Below are 22,793 nucleotides of genomic sequence, written 5' to 3'. Positions count from 1 at the left end.
TTATGTGAAAAATCAGAGGAGCTAAACCTCATAAAAGCTCTTTTCTGGCTACATATGGACACATTTGCATCCTAAAATCCATCCTGGGGAGCTTGGGAAAATTTGTGCACAGCTGGAAACGGCCAACAAGGTATGGGGGAATCTTTCCCCTAAGGATTCATCCGTCCAGGAATGAACCCATCCCACGGAGGATTAATTGCTGGTTCAGCAGATGGGCCCAGCAGAATCCTCCCAGCATAAATTGATGATTAAAATGAGTTTGATATGATAAATCCATGGGATGTGGAAAGTTCCTAAATGAGTCTGGTCCTTGGTCTGCTTGTGCTGCAGACGGGGTGGATGCCTCGAGTTCCTGACATCCCTCCAGGAAAAGATGCTGAGGCTGAAGGTTTCATTTAGGAATGAGGATTTTTATGTTTGTTCTCAATTTCAGTAGAAAAGGAATTTATAGACACAGACATAATATAAAGATATAACACGTATATTTTTTAACCATGTGCTTACAGACACAACAAATATAAATACTTAGCCACATTCTCTATGAATACATGGTCTATAAACAGATTTTAAGGCCCCCTCTGTCCATGATAACATGGCAGAGTGCAGGGGAGCTGATGAGCCTTCCCTTGAAGCCAAGGTCCTCCTTGAGATGGTCTCCTTCCAGGTGACTATTTCAGCAGCTCCTCAGCAAATGCCAAGTGAATTTGGACTTATTCTGAGGCTGATGCTTCACTCACTGATGACTCCCCCCTGCTGTACATAGGCAGATTTGAATTTATTGGAATTTGCACTCTCCATCATGAAAGTGTTTTAAACCAGCAGGTTCAGCCCAGAAAACCATGTGCCAGCTCCACACCATCCATCTCTGAGCTCAAATCAGCTCCCTGAGCTTCAGTGGCAACAGGTTTTCAGTCATAAATTATATTTTGCTCTCAAAATAGGCAGAATTGGGTTTGCATGGTTCAGCTGGCAGCACACACATTGCCACAATCCCACGGGCTCCCTCTGTGGGAGTATCTTCTTCCCAAGCTGCCCTTACACAGCCAGGAGAAGCACAAGCTTAACATTTCTGTGTGATCTGCTGGTGGATCAATTCCTTTAAGTTCTTCTGATCAAAAATGAAGAGGAAAAGAAATATCTGTATCTGCATCTATTGACACCTTGAAAGATGGATTAGAGTTAGGAGATGTGAAGGAACCTCCACAGTGGTCATGGTGAGCACCAGATGGGTCTCTGAGGCTGAACATCTCGTCCCCCTTCCAGTCCCACTCCCCATTTCTGTCCATTAACACATTCCTGATTCCAGTCCTGCCACAGCAGGACAATTTTTACGTTGGTTGAAGTATTTTACAGGCTTTTAGAGATTTCTTGCTTGTCATCTTGCTTAAGAGGAGATGTCACATTGCACAGCTCTGCCCTATGAAAATCCACCAACAGAAACACAGAATGCTTGCATTGGAAGAGACTTTAAAGATCTTCTGGTTTCAAGATCTTATGGACACCTCCCACTGTCCCAGGCTGCTCCAAGCCCCATTTGACCTGGCCTTGAACACTTCCAGGGATCCAGGGGCAGCCACAGCTGCTCTGGGCACCCTGTGCCAGGACCTCCCCACCCTCACAGGGAACAAGTCCTTCCCAATATCCCATCTGTCCCTGCCCTCTGGCAGTGGGAAGCCATGGCCCCTTGTGGGAAGCCACTTCCCCTTCTCCTGGCACTCCAAACCCTTTTTGTACCATTAATAAATAAAAACTGGTATCCCTGGAACAGTCTGTGCCAATCCATCTGAGTAGGAACCACAATCAGCAGAAAACATCATCTACCTGGAGAAAGGAAGGAACCAGCTCCGAGGAGAGGAAGAAAGCTCAAGAGATCATGGTGACTTGGGAGAGGGATAAGGGCACTGGGAGCAAGCACCTGTGACTTGGAGAGTTACAGCAAGGAGCATGGGATGAGGGATGGGCTGGCCAAATGCAGCACTGGGGTTAAATTAGAGGTCAGGAAATTCCACATGGGGAGAGCTGGAACCGGATGATTTTTCAGGTCCCTTCCAACTCAATCTAATCTATGCTACCAGAGGATATATAAATAATATAACAGATGAGGATATATCCTATTACACGCTATACATTATATGTTATACTTGCCTGTAATGATTACTCATTATCTGGAGAAACCCAGAAACAAGTGGGTGACAAGTGAAGCCCCCCAGCCCCAGTCCCAGCCATGCAACATCCATGGACTCAAGGATGCTGGAAGGACCCAAGACAAAGCTCTGGGAGACTGACAACGGATCCCAAAATCACCAAGCTTGGAAAGACCCCCCAGACCACAGAGTCCAAATTGTGCCTGATTCCCACCTTGTCCCCAGCCCAGAGCACTGAGTGCCACGTCCAGTCCTTCCTTGGACACCTCCAGGGCCGGGGGCTCCACCACCTCCTGGGAAGTTCCAATGCCTCAGCACCTTTTCCACGAAGAAATTCCTCCTGATGTCCCACCTGAACCCACCCTGGCACAGCTCTGACTAGAGCTGTCCCTCAGTTCACTCATGTGCTTTGAAGTTGTCCTACCCTGCAGATCCCATTTAAACAGCTCTCAGCATCCTGATTTTTATTAGTACGATTTATGTGCTCTAAGCATCCTCCTCTTCCCCCAAATGTGAGTTGCATTCGATGGCACTCTGCCAAATAATAAATCAATAGCTTGTGCAGCTCGTTCCTTCTCCACGGGTCATGTGGCCCGCAGCTGACGGCAGCGTTCTCGGGGGGCAGCCGCTCGCCCATCTCCAAGGAAAACACAAACTTCAACGGAGCCTCCCAGGCCTCAGTGGTTGACTTCTGATGGTTGGCTTTTGTCTTCAGAGGCAATAAAGAGGCATTAACGCCTAACCAGTGATGAGATACAGAAAAAATCCTGGCGGGAAGGAAAGGAAGACTGTTCCGAGCAGTGGGAGAGAGACCCTTTTTTGCAATTTATTTTAAATTTAAGTAATTTAGATTGATGCTTTTTAAAATTAATTCACTCCCACCGTGATGAACAACCTGTTGTAACGTTCACAGAACCATAGAATCAAGGCTGGAAAACGTTAATGATTAAACTCACACTTATTTAAATATGGTATCTAAATATCATTTCTAAATGGGATATTTAAGTAAGATATCTAAACCCATTCTAGTGTCATGTTCCCTGGGGGCTGTTGCTCCTCAAAATCATGAGGTAAAACTCAGAGATGGTTGGAGGGAGTGACAGTCCAGACTGTTGGAGCTCTGCACCTATTGCACAGGACCAGTAAACCACACAACCTCCCTAAATATTTATGGAGCTTTGGATGGCTGAGCAAACATTCCATAGGATGCGTTATCCTGATGAAATTCAGTTTTTCAGTCTGAGCAGACTGAGATTTGCTGGCTGGGACATCAAGCTCACCAGGGACCCCACCAGAAAACAGACTTCACTGAACACCTGAGCTCCTGCCAGTTGATTGTGCTCCAAATTATGTAATATTTTCAGCCTCAACCTTGGTTATTTATCGATTTTTTTAAACAATAAAACCATGTCCTTGAAACTGAGGTTTGGTGGGTAAACAAAAGCTGGAAAAAGAGGCAGAAAAGAACTTAAATAGCAAGACCTGTGGGATGGAAAGCTACAGGATGAGTCCTCAACCTTTGCAAAGCATTAGCTGAAACGGGGAAAGGTGGGTGAGGTGGAGAGAACCAGATGAGCCCCAGCAGGGATGGGGGAAGATTGGTGAGGACAAAGATGACAAAGTTTGGAGAACGGGATACATGAAATAAAAACTTGTACTCCTGGCCCTTAAACTGCCAAAGACCTGGAAACTGGGAGGAAACTCAGATCATGGGTGGTATGGTACTGGTGATCTCCAAACGACATCTTCATCCACAGCAATTATTTAGTGCAGTGCCTTAAAAAAACCCAAACAAAAGGCAAGGTGCAATGCAAAAACGCTGTTTTCCTCTCCCAGAAGCACCTGGCTGTTCCCTGACTTGCAGGGCAGCTCTGGGCTTACCTGCTCTGCACAAGAGGCAACTTGAGGGCACAGAGATGGAGCAGGGCCGGGGAACAGACAATCACTGCTGAGGTGATGCTCTGACAGCACCCAGTGAGTGCAAGAGCGACAGGGACGTGTCACCCGAAGCCACCAGCCTGAGGGAGGGATGGTGAAGGACCCCCTGCCTCGTGCTGCCCACATGAGGCAGCAGCTGAAGCCACCAGCTACAGCCCCTCACCCAACCTCCTCCCAGGAACCTGCGAGATACCCGGGGAGGAGAACACCACCTTTGCTCCGTGACAGGGCAAGGTCACAACTCCTGCCACAGCCACCTTTCTACATTAATAAATAGATCATCACCGATCTGGATCCAAGAGTAGGCCAGGATTTATAAAGCCTTTACCCTTCCCCCGTGGTTGGCTGCAAGAGAGGAGGTTGCTCCTGCAAAGGCCTTTGCAGCCCCTCAGGCGCAGCACAAGAGCCGCTGTATTTTCGGGAGGCACCAGGCTGAAGACCGAGGACGCCTTGGTGGTTGTTTGCAAACCACTGGAAATAGCGTCATCTTCAGACAGAAGGTTTAAAAAAAGATTCACCAGACACATTGTATTAGATTTCACCATGGAAAAAAAGGAGGGAATAAAGATTAAAATAACCCCATGGTTCTCCTAGAGGACTGTGGTGGGTATTTTGCTTTCTGTAACATCAACAGCATGTCATGGCAACAATTCCACCATGGCTAAATGCCGTTCTGGCAGACAAATTCTATTAGGATTTCAAGAAAAATCCTTAGTGACCGTTTAATTTTGTCACTTATTTTTTTAGCAGAAGTGTCCGGGTATCTCAGCAATCTCTCCTCAGCCTCCTGCAAGCTTTGGAGAGCTGAGGATTCAGAGAAGGATCTATCCACTTCAGGTCCCTATTACCAAGACATCACAGAAACGCTTACAAAGCCACAAATATCTCAGATAAATTCACATTTTGAGGTAACAGAACTACTTTGCTCCCTAGAAACACAATATTAATTTCTTGGTCTTCATTTGTAGACTCGTGAGTATCATTAAAAAACCTTTGGGCCAGTGAGGAAGGAAGGACATGCTGAAGATCCAAGACCTGAATATACATCCCCGAGTTTTCTTTCCATCAAATCCAATCCTTCACATGCAGCTGGAATTCCAGGGAAAGTAAATGGTTAAACCATCCAATTCATTTACCCAAGAATCAGCACTCCTGCAGCTGCACGGATTATTTGTATTTATAGACCCAAACTATGCCTAGATGCCTGAATTTTCCAGCAGCAGAGCTTGCAGTGCTCCAGCAAGGATCCAGGAGGATGACGTGCTCTGGCATTAAGAATTGGAATGGGCCCTTTGCAGTTTGATGGCTCCACAACTGCTCCTCATATCCATACAGCAAACACTGACTCCACTGACTTCACATGCTTGACAGATTTCAAGGAGAAAGCTAATTAGCCCTGAAGCTGCTCCAAGAATTACGGATTGCTGTGCTCAGGACCTCTGTGCATCCCCCAGGCTTGGGGGGAGCACTGACCTGCTAAGAAATCCCAGCCCAATAACAGGAATTCCCTCATGGATGACGGCATCTTGGAGGAGGCTGCTGAAACCCCACCTCACTGAGGAATCATCTGTCTCCAGCTTTCAGGAAGGGTGCTCCCTCCCCGAGTCTCTTCTAGGAAGTGTATGGTAGCATTTATAAAAAATCCAGCTGGTTTGGCTTTGTGCTAGTATCAAAACTTCCATTTTTATGGTGGGCAATGGGAAAAGAAACCTGTTCCTAGGAATAGACAGGTTTTCCCATTCTTGGAGCATCTGTTGAGTAGGGTGCACCTGCATACAAAGGCCACTTAAAAAACTGAAATTAAATGGGTTTGAGCAGCTCTGCTCCACCTTATTGATCAAAAGCAAAGAGATTTAACAGAAACCATCAAACTCATCAGCAAACACTCCCTAAGTGACCCACACAGGGATAGATCACTTGTTTTTTGAACATCCTCATATTCACGGCAACTTTTCTTCTGAATTTTCCAATCTCTGAGAACACTGAAGAGGCCCAAAATGAAACTATTGGGGTTTTTGGGAAGGGCTAGGCTGTAATGACAATAAGGAGGGGTCCCCTTGGTGTCCCCAAGAAGGCTTTCACCTGGAGGGAGGACATGCAGACTCACATGTCAAAAAAAAGGTCTCTAACATATTTCCGTATTATACAGCCCAATAACAATTGTCCATCTGTGAAATACATACTTTCAGTTTTCTTGTCCTGCTTGTTGTTGGGTAACAAATGGAGAAGCCTCCTCCCACCCATCTAAGCCATTTTGTGTGTGTTACCTGCTGGATTGCAGCCTGTGCTTTTGATATCTCTCTCAAGTGCATTAATTTGAGGCGGCAAAGCAACACCTTGTCTTAACAAACCTAGAGCAAAGCCTAAAGTTCAGCCTCTCCTAATCTGCCAGGGCTATTGAAGGTCATAACGCTGTCAAGTCTGACCTTGGAGAACACGTCAGAGAGACATTTCTCCTCCCTCCCCACAAATCAACACTGGAAGGCAAAAAACCACTGGAAGATTGGGGTGGCTTTTTCACTAGATACCAAAAAAAAACTTTTATGTGATATCAAATGACACGGCAGCAAGTCCAGGCAAAGGCAAGGAAGGAATTGCTCATGGATGAGCCCTCGGAGCACATATCAAGGGGACAACAGAGCAGTCGTTAAGGTCTTCATGATTTTATGGAACCCAAAATGTTTCTTTTAAACCAGCAAATGTCTGGTTGGATTTTATTTTACAGGTGGAAGTTTGTCATACAGTCAGTTAGAAGGTAATTTGAATAATTCAGTGTATACTCCTTAACAAAACAGAATTAAAGGGACAATTTAGGAACATTATCAGGGCTACAAAGTCATGCCAACACTCACTGGCATCAGAGAGTAAATATTTCCAGACTTACCTGTTCCAGTTTAAAGATGTGTTGGTTAAAGTAGTGCTGCAAGCGCTCGTTGGCAAAGTTAATGCAGAATTGTTCAAAACTATTGTTTTCATAGTCTTCAAACCCAAAAATATCAAGCACTCCAATGGATAAAGTCTGCAAGAAAAGTAAGAGTGAGGGTTAGAATAAAATCACATAAAGTGGATTATTTGTACACAGTGCATAATCAAAAGCCCACAGGCAGAATTAAATATACTTAACAGCAGGAATTTTACTGGAATTGTTGATATTGCACCATCTGGAAGACTCCAAATCAGAGAGACAACATGTAACTTTAGATATCTGGACAGAAGGGCTTGTTCTAAGAGAAAAGCCCTTTGAGAGGTGAATTTTTTCTCATTCACAAACAAATGGCCATCTCTGAAGAAACCTGAGCCCCATTCCAAGTTATTCCATTGGATTTAAGAGTATTGATCTTCAGAGAGGAAAAATGGGGATGGGCTTGGGAAGCAAAGGCTTGCACTGTGAAGACAATCCACAGGAAAGGACCTCCAAGGTGAGGGACGTGTCCAAGCAAACCCGCTCCAGCTGCAAACCTCAAGAAGAAGCTCCTGCACATCAGGGCTTCCCATGGAAACAATCTTTAGTTCTCCTGTGAGCACTAAAATAGTATCACAGATAAAGCATGTGCCTTGTTTGTCAGGTGGAGCAGAGGGTGGACTGATGTTTGGGAGCACCGAGTTACTCCTGCTTCACCGAAAGGGGGGAATTAACACAAAAATAATAATGCTGCTGAAAAGGGAGTCCAAAGCCCTGACTAACACTCAGCCCTAACTGCTGGCCCAGCCCTGGCTGTGTCCACGTGGCTCTTCTGCACTCTGGCACCTTTTCCCACCAGCTCCCCCCAGTTTGGGATGAGGGATATGGAGAGACACCTCTGTGCTCCTTTAGCTCATGGGCAAGAGAAGTGTAAAGAGGGAACCACCCTATCTTTTTTGAACCCATTGGGACTATGAGCCCTACATTCTCTGATGAATTTCCAGAAGGTCACAACAGGGAAGTTTTTTCTTTTATTAAATCCATAACCCATAATATAAATTGCAGGATTTGGTGAGTTACAGTTCTAAATCGCCTTTTTTTCCCATCACTTAGATGATTTTGTGAACCTCAGCTGTATCTCATGCCAGGCTTCTCCCCCAGTGCCTGTTTGGTCTCTAATCTACAATGACCTCTTGAGATGCTCATTAAGATGTGGGTGCCCCAAGGTTTCCTATGGTGGCAAAGGGAGGTCAATGCTGCAGTGAATTCCCAGCTTGCTTTGCATCCTCCTGGCCCCCTCCTCTTTGCACAACCAATCCCACTCCCTCCACACCAGCCAGGCAACCAGAGGCAGTAGACCTCTGGCCAGGTGCATGTTGGCCCACGAGTGAGTGCAACCCATCACCTCCTGGCTCAGACTGCTCTTCCTACCCTTGATGGGAGTAGAAATGTGGAACTTTCTCCTTTGACTTAGGTACTGGTTTTCAAAAAACTTGAGCCTTCTGCCTGTCAGATGGATTTGGGAAACCTAGAGGAAGAGGGACAGGGGGATTTGTCAGCAGATAAACCTCATCTGCACAGGGAGCCAGGGAGAAAAACAAGCTCAAGATACAATTTCTGCTGCAGCTTCCAAGCCTGTACCTGACTGTTGTGTCAAAAACCTAATTAATAATGAGTAATAAATAAAACTCGGACTGTGCCCACCCCGCAAGGCTGCTGTCATCAGAAAAAGGGTGAAGAGCCTGAAGGACACGTGCAGGGAGAGCTCCACCAGCAGCTCATTAGAGCACCATGCCCTGGGGTCCAACCAAAGCCACCTCACACAAACACTCCATTCACCCATTACAATTAATTAAATAATTAATAAGAGCGGTAAAAGCATTAGCATTGGTCAAATGAGCCAAACCTCGAGTAGGGAGGAGTAACACCCCCTCTCCTCTACCTCAAAGGACCTGAGAGCTGCCAGGTGCCCTGGTTTTAGTTCTATTGGTGCTACCTGCACTCTGGATTTTCTAAGGCTTCCTTGCTGAGACCGGCTTAATGCCACTGCCAGGAATATAAACCAGACTGTCCACAAGCCTCTCCACACTGCCTTTTGTCCGTTTTCAACGGATCACACAACGTGGGAGGAAAATATTCCTTCTGTGCCCGACTCCTGACCAGGGAACCACCTACAGCTGGAGCAGGCATGGCTGCCGTGGGCAGAGTGGCCACTGGGCTCTGAGTTGGAGCTTTGTCTGACCTGGACTTTGGCCACTGGGACAAGAAAAAAACACAACAAAAAAAGCATTTAAGCACAAAGATAAGTCTCTAACCCATTTTCCCAAGAGCTCATTGGCTACTTCATCTTTTGTCCAGGCTTCTCCCCCTATTCCAGGGCCAGACAGGCTCTACCTCCCCGATGCCATGACAAGGATGAAGGCCCTTGGCCATTTTCCCAGAAGTTTGCATCACTTGGCGAAACACCCATGAGAAACAGCCCTTTGACCAGAAGATGGAAACTGCTGGACCAAGGACTGAGCCTGGCAGAGGGATTCACTCTCACCCACTGCTTCCCGAGGTCCAGCACCTTCTCCTGCTTGTCCCAACGGATGTGGCAACCCTTTTGTTCACAGCTATGTTCATTACCCAGCCTGAAATCTGCCTCACCTCTTTTTTAAATACATCTCAGGAGGAATTCTTCTTAAACTCTGTGTGATTAATGGATCTTATTTTATCTACATTATCCATGGAAAAATTGATGATGGAAACAGGACAAAGTGACTTCTTCTCATCTCCCTTCACAGCACCCTTGCAAATCTCAATCCCAACCACCCCACTGCTCTTCAAGCTCATCCCTACAATCCACAAGAGTTCCCTAAAATTCCCCCACATAAAAGTCTCTATTCCACCACATACAAACAAGACTTGCAAGATAAAACGCTCACATTTCCAGACTATTTATGGATTTACTGACACCAGCTTTCAAAAGCACTGTGCTGATGCTCTGTGGAAATAGTTAAGCCCCTGCCAAGAGTGAAGACTTTAAGCTGAACAGGATCTTTAAGCTCTCACAAACTTAATTTAATATGAAATAACTGAGCACAAAAACCCTCTCCCTTTTTTTCCAAATCTGGTTCATTTACTGCGTCGAAGCTGCTACCAAATGTGGGTGTGGAAATACACTTATAAAGCAAAACAGAAGAGTCATATAGAGCAAAAAATAGCCATGTCAGTTACAAAAGAATCTCATGAAAATATTATATTTTAAAGCTGTATTTTTATAATTTTTTGCTGACACCCAAAATGAAACACGTACAGACCTATAAAGAAATCTGTATTTCACAAAACCACTGCAGGTATCAAACCACACGTCCAGGAGGAGGATGGTTAATTCTGCCATGGTTGTTATACAGAGTAAACCAGCAATTTTTCTCACATCCCTGTGTTCACAACTCCCAAACTCCTCCAGAATACAGATTTTAAGGAGTGTAGTTTTTTGCAGAGTTTCACGCCAGAGAAATCCAGGCAGAACCCTGTGGTGAAACAGTCGTTTGTCCCCTGCTACGGTGCTCCCGAAAGAACGAGGCCAACGGATGCCACTTGGGAAAACTTTAAATCCTGAGAAATTTGGAATTTACGGCTTTTTCTGCTCTCTGTCCCTGACAAAGCAGCACAAATGTACTAACAAAGAGTCAATTCTTGTAGCAAGGTGAAAAAACACCATTTCCATTGACATATACAGGAATTAATTTTGGTGAATGGCCTGTAAAAAGTGTGTAATCTGGGTGGGTTTAGGACTAAATTTGCAGCCCAATAGTTAAAAAAAATAATCAAAGGAGCTTTACATTTACAAATCTTATAAGTCTTCAGTTTCAAATCCATCCTTTGAACAGGTGCCATGAGGAAATCACACAAAGATAATTTAGACCTCGACTTGCCAAGTCTAGTTTGTGGATTAATGCTGTTTCTTTATCAAAACTAACATTTAAAATTTAAAAGTGTGACTGTATCAATTAACATATCAAAATTCCTCTGATCAAGAGTGCATGTCCATGAGGATTTTTAAAATTTGGGTGAACCCTGGGTCAGTGAGCACTTTCTGCTTGAGATGATGAAAAATGACCTCATGCTTTTCTTAAAATGTCTCAGCCATGACATTTAAACACAGAGGAAGAGTTTTAAGGGCTTTTGGCAAATGATGGCCTTGAAGCTCTGTGCTCTCCAATTCCCAAAGTGCCAATAAATAGGGATTGTTGGAGCTGATGTATGTTGCCCCAAATGGACGCTGGTGATGTCATTCCACCATGGAGGTACATTTTGGCAATCACAAATAGGTGTGCTTCAAATTTGGGGGGAAAATCTTGTTTATTACTATTTTTAATTTTTTAATCTCTCTTCATCGTCGTAATTTCTTTTCTTTTACAATATTCCAAGGCTGACACTGCAAGAAATCCCTCCCCAAAACAATCCAAAAATCCATCACCACTTCATCTAAAAGGACCACTCCAAACTACATCACCCCAATATACACGATGACCTATTATATAAAGTGAGAGGCAGTGATTTGCTACAAACTTGGAAGTTGGGACCTAAAATTAATGAACTGATGCACATTAAACACATTGCATGTTCAGCAATTCTTCCTCTGCTTCAGGTCAAAAAGCCAAAAATTAACTGGTTGGTTGAATTTAAATGAATTTTCTTCATGGCCATGAGTCCTTCATGAATTCAACCACGAATTTTTCTTCATGGCCATTAATTTTAATGAATTTTCTTCATGGCCCTGAGTTCTTCATGAGCTCAACCACGAATTTTTCTTCATGGCCATTAATTTTAATTTTCTTCACAGCCATGAGTTCACCATCATCCCCACGTATGCGGCACGTCATCCGAAAACAGCAGCAGGGTGATTTAGGAAGAAATTAAGATACTTCACAAGAACCAAATGGGAAAAGATTAAAAGCACCCTTGGAAATGCCTTTTGATCCACCACGATCTCCACTCTATCATCGTTTTAAGCACTGAGACGAACTTCTAGCAATTCCCAACCTGATTTATGGAAGGGGAATTCAATAAGAGGCTCTGGGAGGTTTAGTAATCTCATTCTCAAGAGAAGGAAAAGTCTCCGACCTCATTAATAAAGGTCAAATTTCAGACAGTTTGTAGGGAATCATGAGAACATAAAAGGAGCTAAAAGCACTTGAGAGAAGATGAAGGAAAAGGGAGTCGGAGCAAATGCAACCCACAGCAGCTCTGCCACTGCCATAAACCAGGAGGTATCAAATAACTTATTCCCAACTCAGGTCAGAAATAATATGCTCCAAATCCTGTCACCAAGCAAAATAAGCCAAATCCCACTATGTTTTCCCAAAATATTTCACTGTACATTTAACTAAATTTGGATATCAAAGGTCTGATTTACATCTTCCAAATATTTGCTGGACAATATGGAAGAACAACGGCCGACTGTTTATTTTTCTTTGCCCAGCTTCATCTTTTGATCTTCTCCTTACTGCTGACATCAAATAAACACATACTGGGATCTGAAAATGACCTCGGTTCCCATTGCCCCACTGCAATCAAATCTACACTCATGAAGAGAGAAACTTCTGTATTAATTTTTCTCATCAACTTCTCCCAAACACACTCTGAATTGAGATGGTTTTGAGTCTTGTTTTACCTCTGCACCATGTGATTATCATAAAAGAAAGCTCTGTGCCCCAAATCCATCATCTGACACTTTCTGAACCTTGCCAATCTGCAGGATTGTTTCAAAACGTATCTTAAAAGTCAGAGGAATATCAGCAGCAAGCGTGGGCTGGGATCAATCTGGGACATTTGCCGCAGGGTGAGTCACATACCGTTCACCCACTGCACACTCAGGAGTTTCTGAGGTGCAAGGCTGTATTTTGCTCTCATAAATCAGAGACTTGGTGTGTTTAAGAGATTTTTTTGGCTGGTAAATGCCAGCAAGGAGATGTCATCCAAGTGCCGAGGTCTTGCCTCGCAGCAAGGAGCTATTCCCAAGGTTTGGAGATGCCACTACTCCCAGTCCACCTCCCAGTTACTCACTGGTGTTGCCCAACCTTGAAACAACATATGGGAGGCTAGGAAGAACCTGCATCCTCATCTGGGGTTTCTCCAAGCATGAACTGAAAAGGATTTCAAGAGGATTGGGAAGTGGTAGGAAAAACCAGATTAGTGGGCATTGGCTCTGTTCCTCAGGGTGGTGATTCTTGGTTGGTGCCTCAAGGGCAGCTGCAAAGCCCGGGATCCCCCGGACACTTGTTGGCAGCAACGTTATTCCTCGAGGGCAAAGGAGCAGCTATTCCCAGCCCTGCCCAGTCCACAGAGACATTTCTCCTCCCTCTGCGCTGGAATGACCCAAGTTGGGGGCTAAAAATAGGGCTGAGGAGGTGACATGGTAGAAGCACTCAAGGGAAAATTGGCTGGTCAATGTTTAACAAAGCTGCTCTGAAATGCACATAAATCTCTTTTTCACCCTCTCCACCCCTAAAATGGGGAGGGTTTGGGCATTTTCCTGATTTCTGGGAGATTTGTGGGAATCAATCCAATTCACAGAGGATTCTGAAGATAAACTGAACTACACTCCTGCCCAGAGCAGCAGATATTCCCTGGTATTTTGTACGCTGCCTTTCTGCTTCAGAAACTCTGGCCAAGTACAGCCCAGGATTGCCTCCCTGGATCTGGGTATGAGCACGTTCCTGCAGCTCCAGGTCCTGGGCATTTGCCAGCGTGGGTGGATCTGCTCTGGCACAGGGGCAACCCTGCTCCCAGCTCCCGGCGCCTGCTGCCTGACCTGGATATTACCGTTACAGTTTGGAGCAAAAAAAAGGGTCAGAAACCTGGGAATTGGGAATTCATGAGATGGCACAGGGAGATGGGCAAGGGGGAAGGTGATTACACTCCATGGGAGTCTTGAGGGGAGGAAGCAGAGGGTTAATGTGCAGCAGCAATGCTGGAAAAAAGCAGGAATTTGGGCTGTTCTGGCTCTTACCTGCTGAGATTTGAGGCTGGGAAGCAAAGTTTAATGGCCCATAAACACCTACTGTGGTGCCTCACTTTCACAGCCACGCTGACTAAGCACAAGTGTCCTAGACTGATTTGTATTTAAATATTACAGAACAGATAATAATTTAAAACAATCACTGCGTCATTAACAAAAAAATAATTAGCATTTGAGATGCACTTCCTTGTCAAAACAAATCCACTTTTCTGCTTCGCCAAGTATGTAAACAGTGTGGTTTGTTTTTTCCTGACAGCCCAGACAAAACTCCTGATGACTTGGAAAAAAAATCAGAAAGAATACAACATTTCTGGTAAAATATTAAACAGAGGGAGAGGCAGCATGTGCAGTCAGAAGGCTCGCTGGATGTTATCACTGTGACAACCCTTCTTTGTCAGAAAAGCATAGAACCAGATTTCATAGCCATGTTTTTATTTCCAGTCCATAATTACTCTCCACAAGCCATTTTTGGAATTAAAGAAAGGAGTGACCACGCCGAGAGTCTCTGCAACTTCAGTCCTCCGACACAATCCAAATGTCAGTGCTTAGCAAAAATCCTCCTTTTGGCAGCTGTGACTTTAGTTTGGATGCACAATCCCCCAAAAAGCCCCACATGCTGCTGGACCATGTCCCAGATTCCCAAGCCAAGGGCAGCTGGAGAGCTGGAAGTGCGTGTGTGCGTGGACATGGATTTTGGGGTCAGTATCCCCCAGCCACGAGGAGTGTGGGTGAATACACGAGAGGGCTGGGGAGGATGTCCTGGCTCACAGCACCCAGACCCTGCTATGGCAGGAAGCTTCATGTCATTCCTTCCATCAATCCTTTGGGAAGGTGGTAAGGCACTGCACCAGCTCCACTCTTCCCACCATGGCTTTTTTTCTTTAATTCCGTTTTTCTATTGTACTACCTCAGTACCTACAGACACCCAGCTTGTTCATCATTTCACCATGGAGCAACTTCACCAACATGAGGTAGCAAGAATTCCCTTTTTTTCCCTCAGTTATACAGGGACCTCTAGTTTTACACACAAGGAGGAAAATTATTTCCATTGCTCCTGGAGGGGTTGGGGGAACTGGCTTCTGTGGCTGCAAAATAATCTCTTCCCTGGTTGCTTTGAGCTTGTAATACTTGAGGTGCTTCACCCTTCTCAGCCCAGCAAGCACCACTTAGAGTAACGATGTACTCAGTTACAATCCAAGGGAAAATTAACTTCATGTAAAGAGAGGAGCCAAAAGAGCTGGTGAGATGTTACCTTGGTGCTTTCCTCCATGTCCTTGGAGTTGAGGAGCGCGTGGTTGATCCTGAACACGATCCAGTCGAACAGGGCACTGTACAACGACTTGGCCATGGAATTCCGCACGGTCACAGCCTGAAAGAGAGAAGAAAAAAGGTGATTGGAAATGATTCCTGCTCTGCTCTAAAATGGCTTTTGCTTCTCAAGCTCCCACATCCAACATTCGTATTTCTCCCTCGCCAAAGCTTTTGCCTGCTGTTTTAATTTATGCCACGTATGTCAGTGGTCCTGAGGGCCCTGGGAATTGGGTGTAATCCCAGGGCTGTGGGATGTGCCCCTGACTTTGGCTTGGTTTCTTTCATGCCTTCAAGTGGATACATGAGATCACACCAAAAGTCCCACCACTGGTGGCGAAAGGAAAGAAAATAAATACACATATTAAATATATAAATAATAAATTCACCAAGATGCTTGGAAGGTTTCCTGGGGGTGAAGGGAGGAGGAGGGTGGATATTGCACAGGAGTGACAGCAAGCAATGGGAGAGCACAGGCCAGGACAGGCAGCGCCTGGCACCAGCAGAAGGGCTACAAAAGGGGAGCCTAAAACCCTTCTAGTAAATCTGAGGGTTCCTGAAAACTTGAAGTTTTCCAGGTACTGCCAGCAGGAGCTACAAATCACAGCAGGCAGGTTCAGCGCTGCTCCAGTGCTGAGGAAGGGCCATCCCCACCACGGCCGGGATCAAAGAGATTCTGCTCGATGGGATGAAAGCTGAGATCAAAGGAGGGTCCCTGGGCTTTCGGACAGGCACCTACATAGAGACCCAGAAAGCAGGAATTCCTATTTAAAGGTTATCTTTGTTCTTGCTGCCTGGGATTCTTCCTTGGTTTCAATTATCACCTCGAGCAGAACTTTGGTACATATTAATCACCTAAAAACTTATGGTATCAGCCACGACCACTACATTTGGGTTCGTTTTAGCCACTGCAGAGGAATAAAAAAGGAACCAGAAGGTTCCCACATAATTATTTCAGTTCAACCCTGAACTGTAACGAATCAGTGGCTTGTGACACATTGCCCTGAAATCCTTCTCACCAACCCTCCCTTTGAGGAACATCATCTGAGTCACCTCATGTCACTGACCCCAAGTGAAGGAATAAAGCTCACGAAGCATCGTTTATCTTCTATCAGCTTGTTCCCCCCTCTTTTTCCCTTGATTTTTGGAGATAGCAGCATTCAGTGTGACCACAAGCCATTCTGCCAATGTTTTGCTCTTAAAACGCAATTAAGTACATGGTCTCACTTCCTCTCCCTGTCTAGCTGGAATAGGAGAAGGGAGTAACATAGTTCATGGCAGGGGAGGTTTAGGTTGGATATTAGGAAAGATTTATTCATGGGAAGGGTTGTCAGGCATTGGAACAGCTGCCCATGGCAGGGGTGGAGTCCCCATCCCTGGAAGGATTTAACAGACATGTGGATGTGACACTTGAGGACATGGGTTAGGGGTGGCCTTAGCACTGCTGGGGGATGGTTGGAGTCTACAGGCTCAGAGGGCTTTTCCAACCTGAACAACTCCATGGTTCTGTGAGGATGCTCACAGCCTCTATACACTGCTAACCAATACTTGGAGGCAATAAAAAGTGACATCCTAGGTAACTACAAAATATGGCCAGAATTAGCAAGGAATTCCTCACCCAAAAAACAACCGAAAGCAAGTGTGTGATGAAAATAGGTGAGCAACAGGACCAAGAGGATTCTGGTGTAGCTCAGACCAAACCAGCACTTTTCAAGAGTGAGCTCTTGAAATGTCCGAGTTCTCCAGCAAGGGCTGGAAAGCAGCCGGCATTTCGAACACACAGAGCTCTAGTTCCCACTAACTGCATTTTCTTCCCTCTACTGATGAAAAGGGTTTGGGGAGGGTTTTTTGGCTGTTAAAAGGAACATGGGTTGTTTGGGGGGCTTTTTGCTGTCTAAGTTTCTTTTTTAATTTTCCTCAAATGTGAGAGACTGTTTCAGTGATTAATAGAAAATTCAAGGCCAATTTTCTATCCCTACTCTCTACCTACACTTCTTTGATTAAGCTGAAAGACAATCAGTGTCACTGTCACACCAGAAAAATCAGTCTCTGGGGAAAGACGAAGGCCAAGACCCAGGAATGCTTCTCACTGTCCTAATGCTTCATCCTGGCATAAACCAGCCCAATTAATTGCTCCAACGTGCAATTAAAAACAAACTCCATTCCTATTTAAAGCCAAAAAGAACGTCATCGTTTCCCCTACAGCTTCACATGTAAGTTTATATTGCAATACTTTTCGCTCCCCCTTTGATTAGAGCCCACAGAGATGTGCAGGACTTCACCCCTGAATTTCCCGGGTTTTTTTTTCCAAAAAAAATGAGGATTTCATTAAGCCTGCACCACTCCAGTGCTGAGGAATGCTGGGAGTGTGACTGCCATGAGTCTTGTGAATGGTCAGACTGGGATGTGTCCCTGACACCAGCACTGCCCAGCTTCCTCCAGGATGTGCAGCGTGGGGGCTGAGCCACTGCTCTTCTTCCCAAGGTAGGCTCAGCTACACGGAAAGCTGGGAAGCCCATGGGAAGGTGATCTCCCTGCTGTGCTTGGGTCCCACAGTTGGTGGCCCAGATCCCAAAGTGTTCAACAGCTACTCTTAGAAGTGATGGCTTAATCCTAAGAGCTGGCAGGAAAGTCCTGGCAAAGCATACAGAGAATATAGGGTGGATGGAGCACTTTGCCTTCATCCATTTAAAAAATACCTGCACTGAAATGAACCTATTTTAAACAACTCAGGGTTTTGGGGGGGTGGGGATGGGGGGGAGGCTTTCTTTCTTTGTTTGTTTGAAATTTTTTCTTTCATTTAGATAAAGTATTTGCTGTTGAGAATAGATCTTGGGTGAGGTCACATTATAAATAAAGCCCCTCACTATCCTAAACAGATACCAAACTACCCAATCTAAAGACCATCAGGAAATATTATTTCTTTTCAAATTCAGGAGCTGCAGCAGAGCATTTAAAATGAGGTTTTATGCTGTATTTATTGAGTAGTTATTTATTCCTGTGTCATCCTACATATTTTAAATTCATTTTAGTCTCTGAACTACATCCCATATATCACATACAACTTGTCTTCAGGTCATCACCTACAGCTTCTGGTCTCTTCCACAAGTCTCCTTACGTGATATGTAGGCAGATCTGAAACATGGTGATGCTCATCAAACCATTTTTATTTCCCTCACAAAGCAAAATAAAAATAGCTGCTGCAATGCCAAAACAAATCTCAGGGGATCAAAGGGAGCGGGACATGTTGCACCCACACAAAAATATTGCTGATTCCAACCGGAGACAGATCAAACGTGCTTTGGCTCGGCGAGTCAGGAAATAAGCCACAGACAAGGTTTTAATCAATAGTTTCCTGCTTATCAAGCTAGAAAGGATCTCTATATTATTTATTATGTGCCAGAAACTCCACTTGTTGGGTTGGCCAATTTTTTAAGATCCTGATATAGCATATTTGAGGTTTTTTGTAAGATTTCATTGCCAAATTAATTGGTCTGAAAGTTGTCATGATCAGCATCAGATTCAGGCCACCTTAAAAATAGATAAACTTCTGGAAACATCTTCTGTCAAAGGGAACAAGGGGAAGACAGACTTAAGAACTAAAATCTACTTTTGAAGTGCTTTGGAACAAGGACTTATAGTTCCAGCAGCAGCAGCCTGTGTTTTAGAGGCTGGAAAAGATGTAATCTCAGGAACCCAAATTTGCTCAAATTAAAAGCCTCTGTAAAACACATTTGTAGATGTACAGGAGATTCTTAAGAACTGAGATTACAAAGTCACTAAATATATTTAAGCAAATCTTCTGCCTGCTGCCATCCCACAGCACCCCCTGCTCCAGGAAGGATCCCTCACTCCTGCCCTTCTACACTCAGCATAGGGCTGAAATTTCAAGCTGGAATTATTAAAAATATTTGTTGGTACCCAGAAAATCTAGGGAAAGCAGGCAGGTTAAAGTCCCCAGCAAGCTTATACATCGAAAACAACAAGAAAGACATTGAGGGGCTGGAGCCAGAGAAGGGAACAGAGCTGGGAAGGGGCTGGAGCAGCAGGAGTGGCTGAGGGAGCTGGGAAAGGGGCTCAGCCTGGAGCAAAGGAGGCTCAGGGGGGCCCTTGTGGCTCTGCACAAGTCCCTGACAGGAGGGGGCAGCTGGGGCAGGGTTGGGCTCTGCTCCCAGGGAACAGGGACAGGACAAGAAGGAACGGCCTCAATCTGTGTCAGGGGAGGCTCAGGCTGGATATTAGGGAAAAAATTTCCTCATGGAAAGGTTGGTCAGGCACTGGCGCAGGATGCTCAGGGAAATGGTGACGTCTCCACCCCTGCAGGGATTTAACAGCTGTGTGGATGTGGCACCTGGGACATGGGTCAGTGGTGGCCTTGGCAGTGCTGTTGGACAGTTGGACTCGATGACCTTAGAGGTCTTTTCCAACCTAATTGATTCCATGATTCCAAGATGTTGAGCTAACCTTTTACAGACATTTTCACCTGATTTTGCTGGAAGTTCCCCCCATGCTCCTTATTGGATTCAGTGTTTTTATTGCTGACTAACCTAACACACGAGCAAGATTGAAGCAATAGCTCAATTCGAACAACAAAACCTCAAATATTTATACATTTTTCAGACTAAGGAGAATAAACAAAGCCCGGAGAACAGAGGATGGGTGGAAGCAAGAGCTGAAGGGCTTTGAAAGGCAAAGAGCAAAAATTGCAGCAATATCCCAGTGACCTGATGTCCCAGGGAGCAGAAGGCAAAAAGATCCCGCTGAGTTGGACTTGATGATCCTTGTGGGCCTCCTTCAGCTCAGGATATTCTCTGAGGAAAAAGCCATCAAGATGCTGCTGGAAGCTCCGTGGTTTCAGTCACACCCTTCCTTAGCCAAGAGGACAATTTTCTGGAGTGTGGACCCCAGGAACCACAGTGAGATCCACAGTGGGACTGAAATACGAGAGACAGACCCTCTCCTCGATGACTCCATCAGACCAACCCAACCACGGAGCGCATCTGGAACAGCAACTGGCCCCTGGTGATCAGCTTTAAGCATTTTTGACCCAAACAAATCCATGGGATGAAGGGCTCTTGTAGCCAATAAATACTTCCCCTAACATTCTGTTTCAAAAGAGCCAGTCTAAAATGAAGAACTGTTTCTGTTCAGGGCATCGCTCAACATGGACACTCAGAAAATCAGAAGACCGAAACAAAGCCAAGCTCATCACTTTTGCAACTCTTAGAAAGAGCAGGGTATTGGTGCACTGAGCAATTCCAAGTAAGAATCATTCCAAAGTGGGTCTCTAAAGGCTTTGAACATCTCAGCTCATTGAGAGGTTTGTCCATCTTCCCTCATAACTAATGTGGAGAACAGCATAGACTGACCAAGGACAGAGGAGAAAGGTGGGAGATGGATACTTGGGTTTGGGCAGCAATTATGACCATCAAAACCCAAGCCATTTATAGATTTGAGTCTGCCCAGGAGGGTTTCTGAGCCTCACTCCATCACTGGAGCCTCTGGAGTGCAGCTGGCACCACACGCTGCTCTCTAGAAAAGCAAGACAGAAAACCCCAAAACCATTTTTCATAGAAAGAGATGCCCTTTTTTACACACACACATTGGACATCACAATCTATTTTGGGTCATTACGATGACAAATGCACCTTAGGAAGGGTGCAGTGCTCAAAGCTGGGGTTTAGACCCCAGTCCCTGAGCACAGACTCAGTTAATGAGAAGTGGATTTAAGCACAACTGGAAAGCGAGTGCGAGCACCAAAACGACTTAAAGCCCTAATGAGGATTAAACACCCGTGGAGTTTATTAACTGTGACAACCCTTATCCCATCTCTCAGCATTATTTAAATCTAGGGAGCATCCATAAAGACGTGCTGACAGACTCAGTTGGTCAACACAACATTATTGCAGCAATTCTGGTCAACACAACACTTTTAAATCCCAGTTTTTCATTGGGGACACCACAGACGTGGGGGCAAGGTCAGTGCACCTACTCTAGATCTTCTACAAGCTCTGAGAACTTGAAAAGGTGGTATCTAAATGCCATTTTTCAAGCACAACTCTGGAGAAGTCCTTGCATCTGGAAGAGAAGACTTGTTAGAAGGCAGCCTGACTTGTTAGCCCCAAAGGCAACTTGGTGCTTTGCTGTTCGCTCCACAAGACTTGTTGTGTTGTTGATCATGGTCTTTTTTTCCTCCAGTTTTCCAGCATTTTCCTGGGGGACTGTGTGTGTGTATCCCATGATGGACATTATCAATGCTCTTTGTTCACACTGGATAAACCCGTTGCCAGCGCCAGCATTCCCTACAAATGCAGAACTCCCACTCATCCCCAAAAATCCGGCTTTCCAAGCAACCCTCCTTGTAATTTTCCCAAGAACCTCCAAAAATTCATTTGTTAAAATAGGAGTGATGTTGATACAGCCATAGGAACTACCTATGGATTCTTGCTCTCCTGGTGACGCCCCAGATCTTCCGGAACACGAGGACACGTGTGCGGCTGTTTCCTGCCCTCCAGGAGGAAAACAAGCAACACATTCCCCTTTCAGACTCTTACCAACAAACACTGAACAATTACAGTAATTCCAAGGTGATAAGAAATGTTTCTTTCCAGGTGTGAAGTTTGCAGGATTTGGTGTAAAACATAAAGAACAGGAATTCAATTATTTAAGTAAAGTTGGGCAACACAAAATACATTTTCTTCTGGTGGAGAGAAGAAACAGAAATTCCTCTTCTCTTCAGGAAATCAGATCCGAACACAGGAAGAGAGGAAATATCCCCTTTTCCCTTAGAGCCTTTGATGGGCTTCCTATAATTTCTATACAAGGATGAAAGGTGCTTCCAATGAAATGTTCAGGAAAAAAAAAGCAGCAGTAGAATTCTTCCTCTTCAGGAAATCCCTCCAAAAATCAAATCTGGATATGTGTTTTTAGTGGCTCTCTGGGAGCTTCATTTGTTTGCTTTTCTTTTAATACGTGGAATAAATTTTCAGCACATTCTCTGATTAATCAATTGGTGTTTCTGCTCACAGGGATTTGGCACTAAATCCCAGGAACCTGCTGATATCCTACCACAGAAATGATAAGCTATTATCATACACAGGATTTGATTTTCATTATCATTTGATGTTTGATTTGAAATCCTTATCAGCCATTTCCATTTCCCCCCCATTTATTCTCGAAGGTGAAATTTGGCTTCATAATTACATTTGTACTTACTGTAACACAAACGTCTCATTCCAATATGATTCAGAGGAAAAAACCATATGTTAGCACCTACTGAATTTTGCCCATGGTTTTTACCTAAGATTTTCACATGAAAATCTCCCTCCTTCAATCATTTCTGTGGGTTTAAATGATGTGTTTAATTTCCAAGCAGGGGAAAAATCAGGAAAACAGTGTACTTGTTTTCCTATATGCTTCAAAGTACCTATTCAACAAACTCATGCTGCATGCAAGTAAGTGATTAAAGAAATCAGTTTCTACTCTAAAAAAA

At 44.7% G+C, this 22,793-nt stretch overlaps 1 protein-coding gene across 7 annotated transcripts in view; it reads right to left on the bottom strand.

Annotated features, from left to right (window-relative positions):
- MYO9A (myosin IXA) overlaps positions 1-22,793 on the bottom strand; it is a 177,066-nt gene that overhangs the window by 54,949 nt on the left and 99,324 nt on the right. For all 7 annotated transcript variants that reach the window (XM_069026172.1, XM_069026173.1, XM_069026174.1 and 4 more), the window contains 2 exons: positions 15,246-15,362; positions 6,967-7,101 (listed from right to left, as the gene is read on the bottom strand). In XM_069026172.1, the coding sequence (XP_068882273.1) occupies positions 6,967-7,101; positions 15,246-15,362 (252 nt within the window). The remainder of the gene's footprint in view (positions 1-6,966; positions 7,102-15,245; positions 15,363-22,793) is intronic.

The sequence above is a fragment of the Aphelocoma coerulescens genome, chromosome 10 (genome assembly GCF_041296385.1).
Source record: "Aphelocoma coerulescens isolate FSJ_1873_10779 chromosome 10, UR_Acoe_1.0, whole genome shotgun sequence".
Classification (NCBI taxonomy): Eukaryota; Metazoa; Chordata; class Aves; order Passeriformes; family Corvidae; genus Aphelocoma; species Aphelocoma coerulescens.
This window is presented reverse-complemented; position numbering and strand designations above follow the sequence as displayed.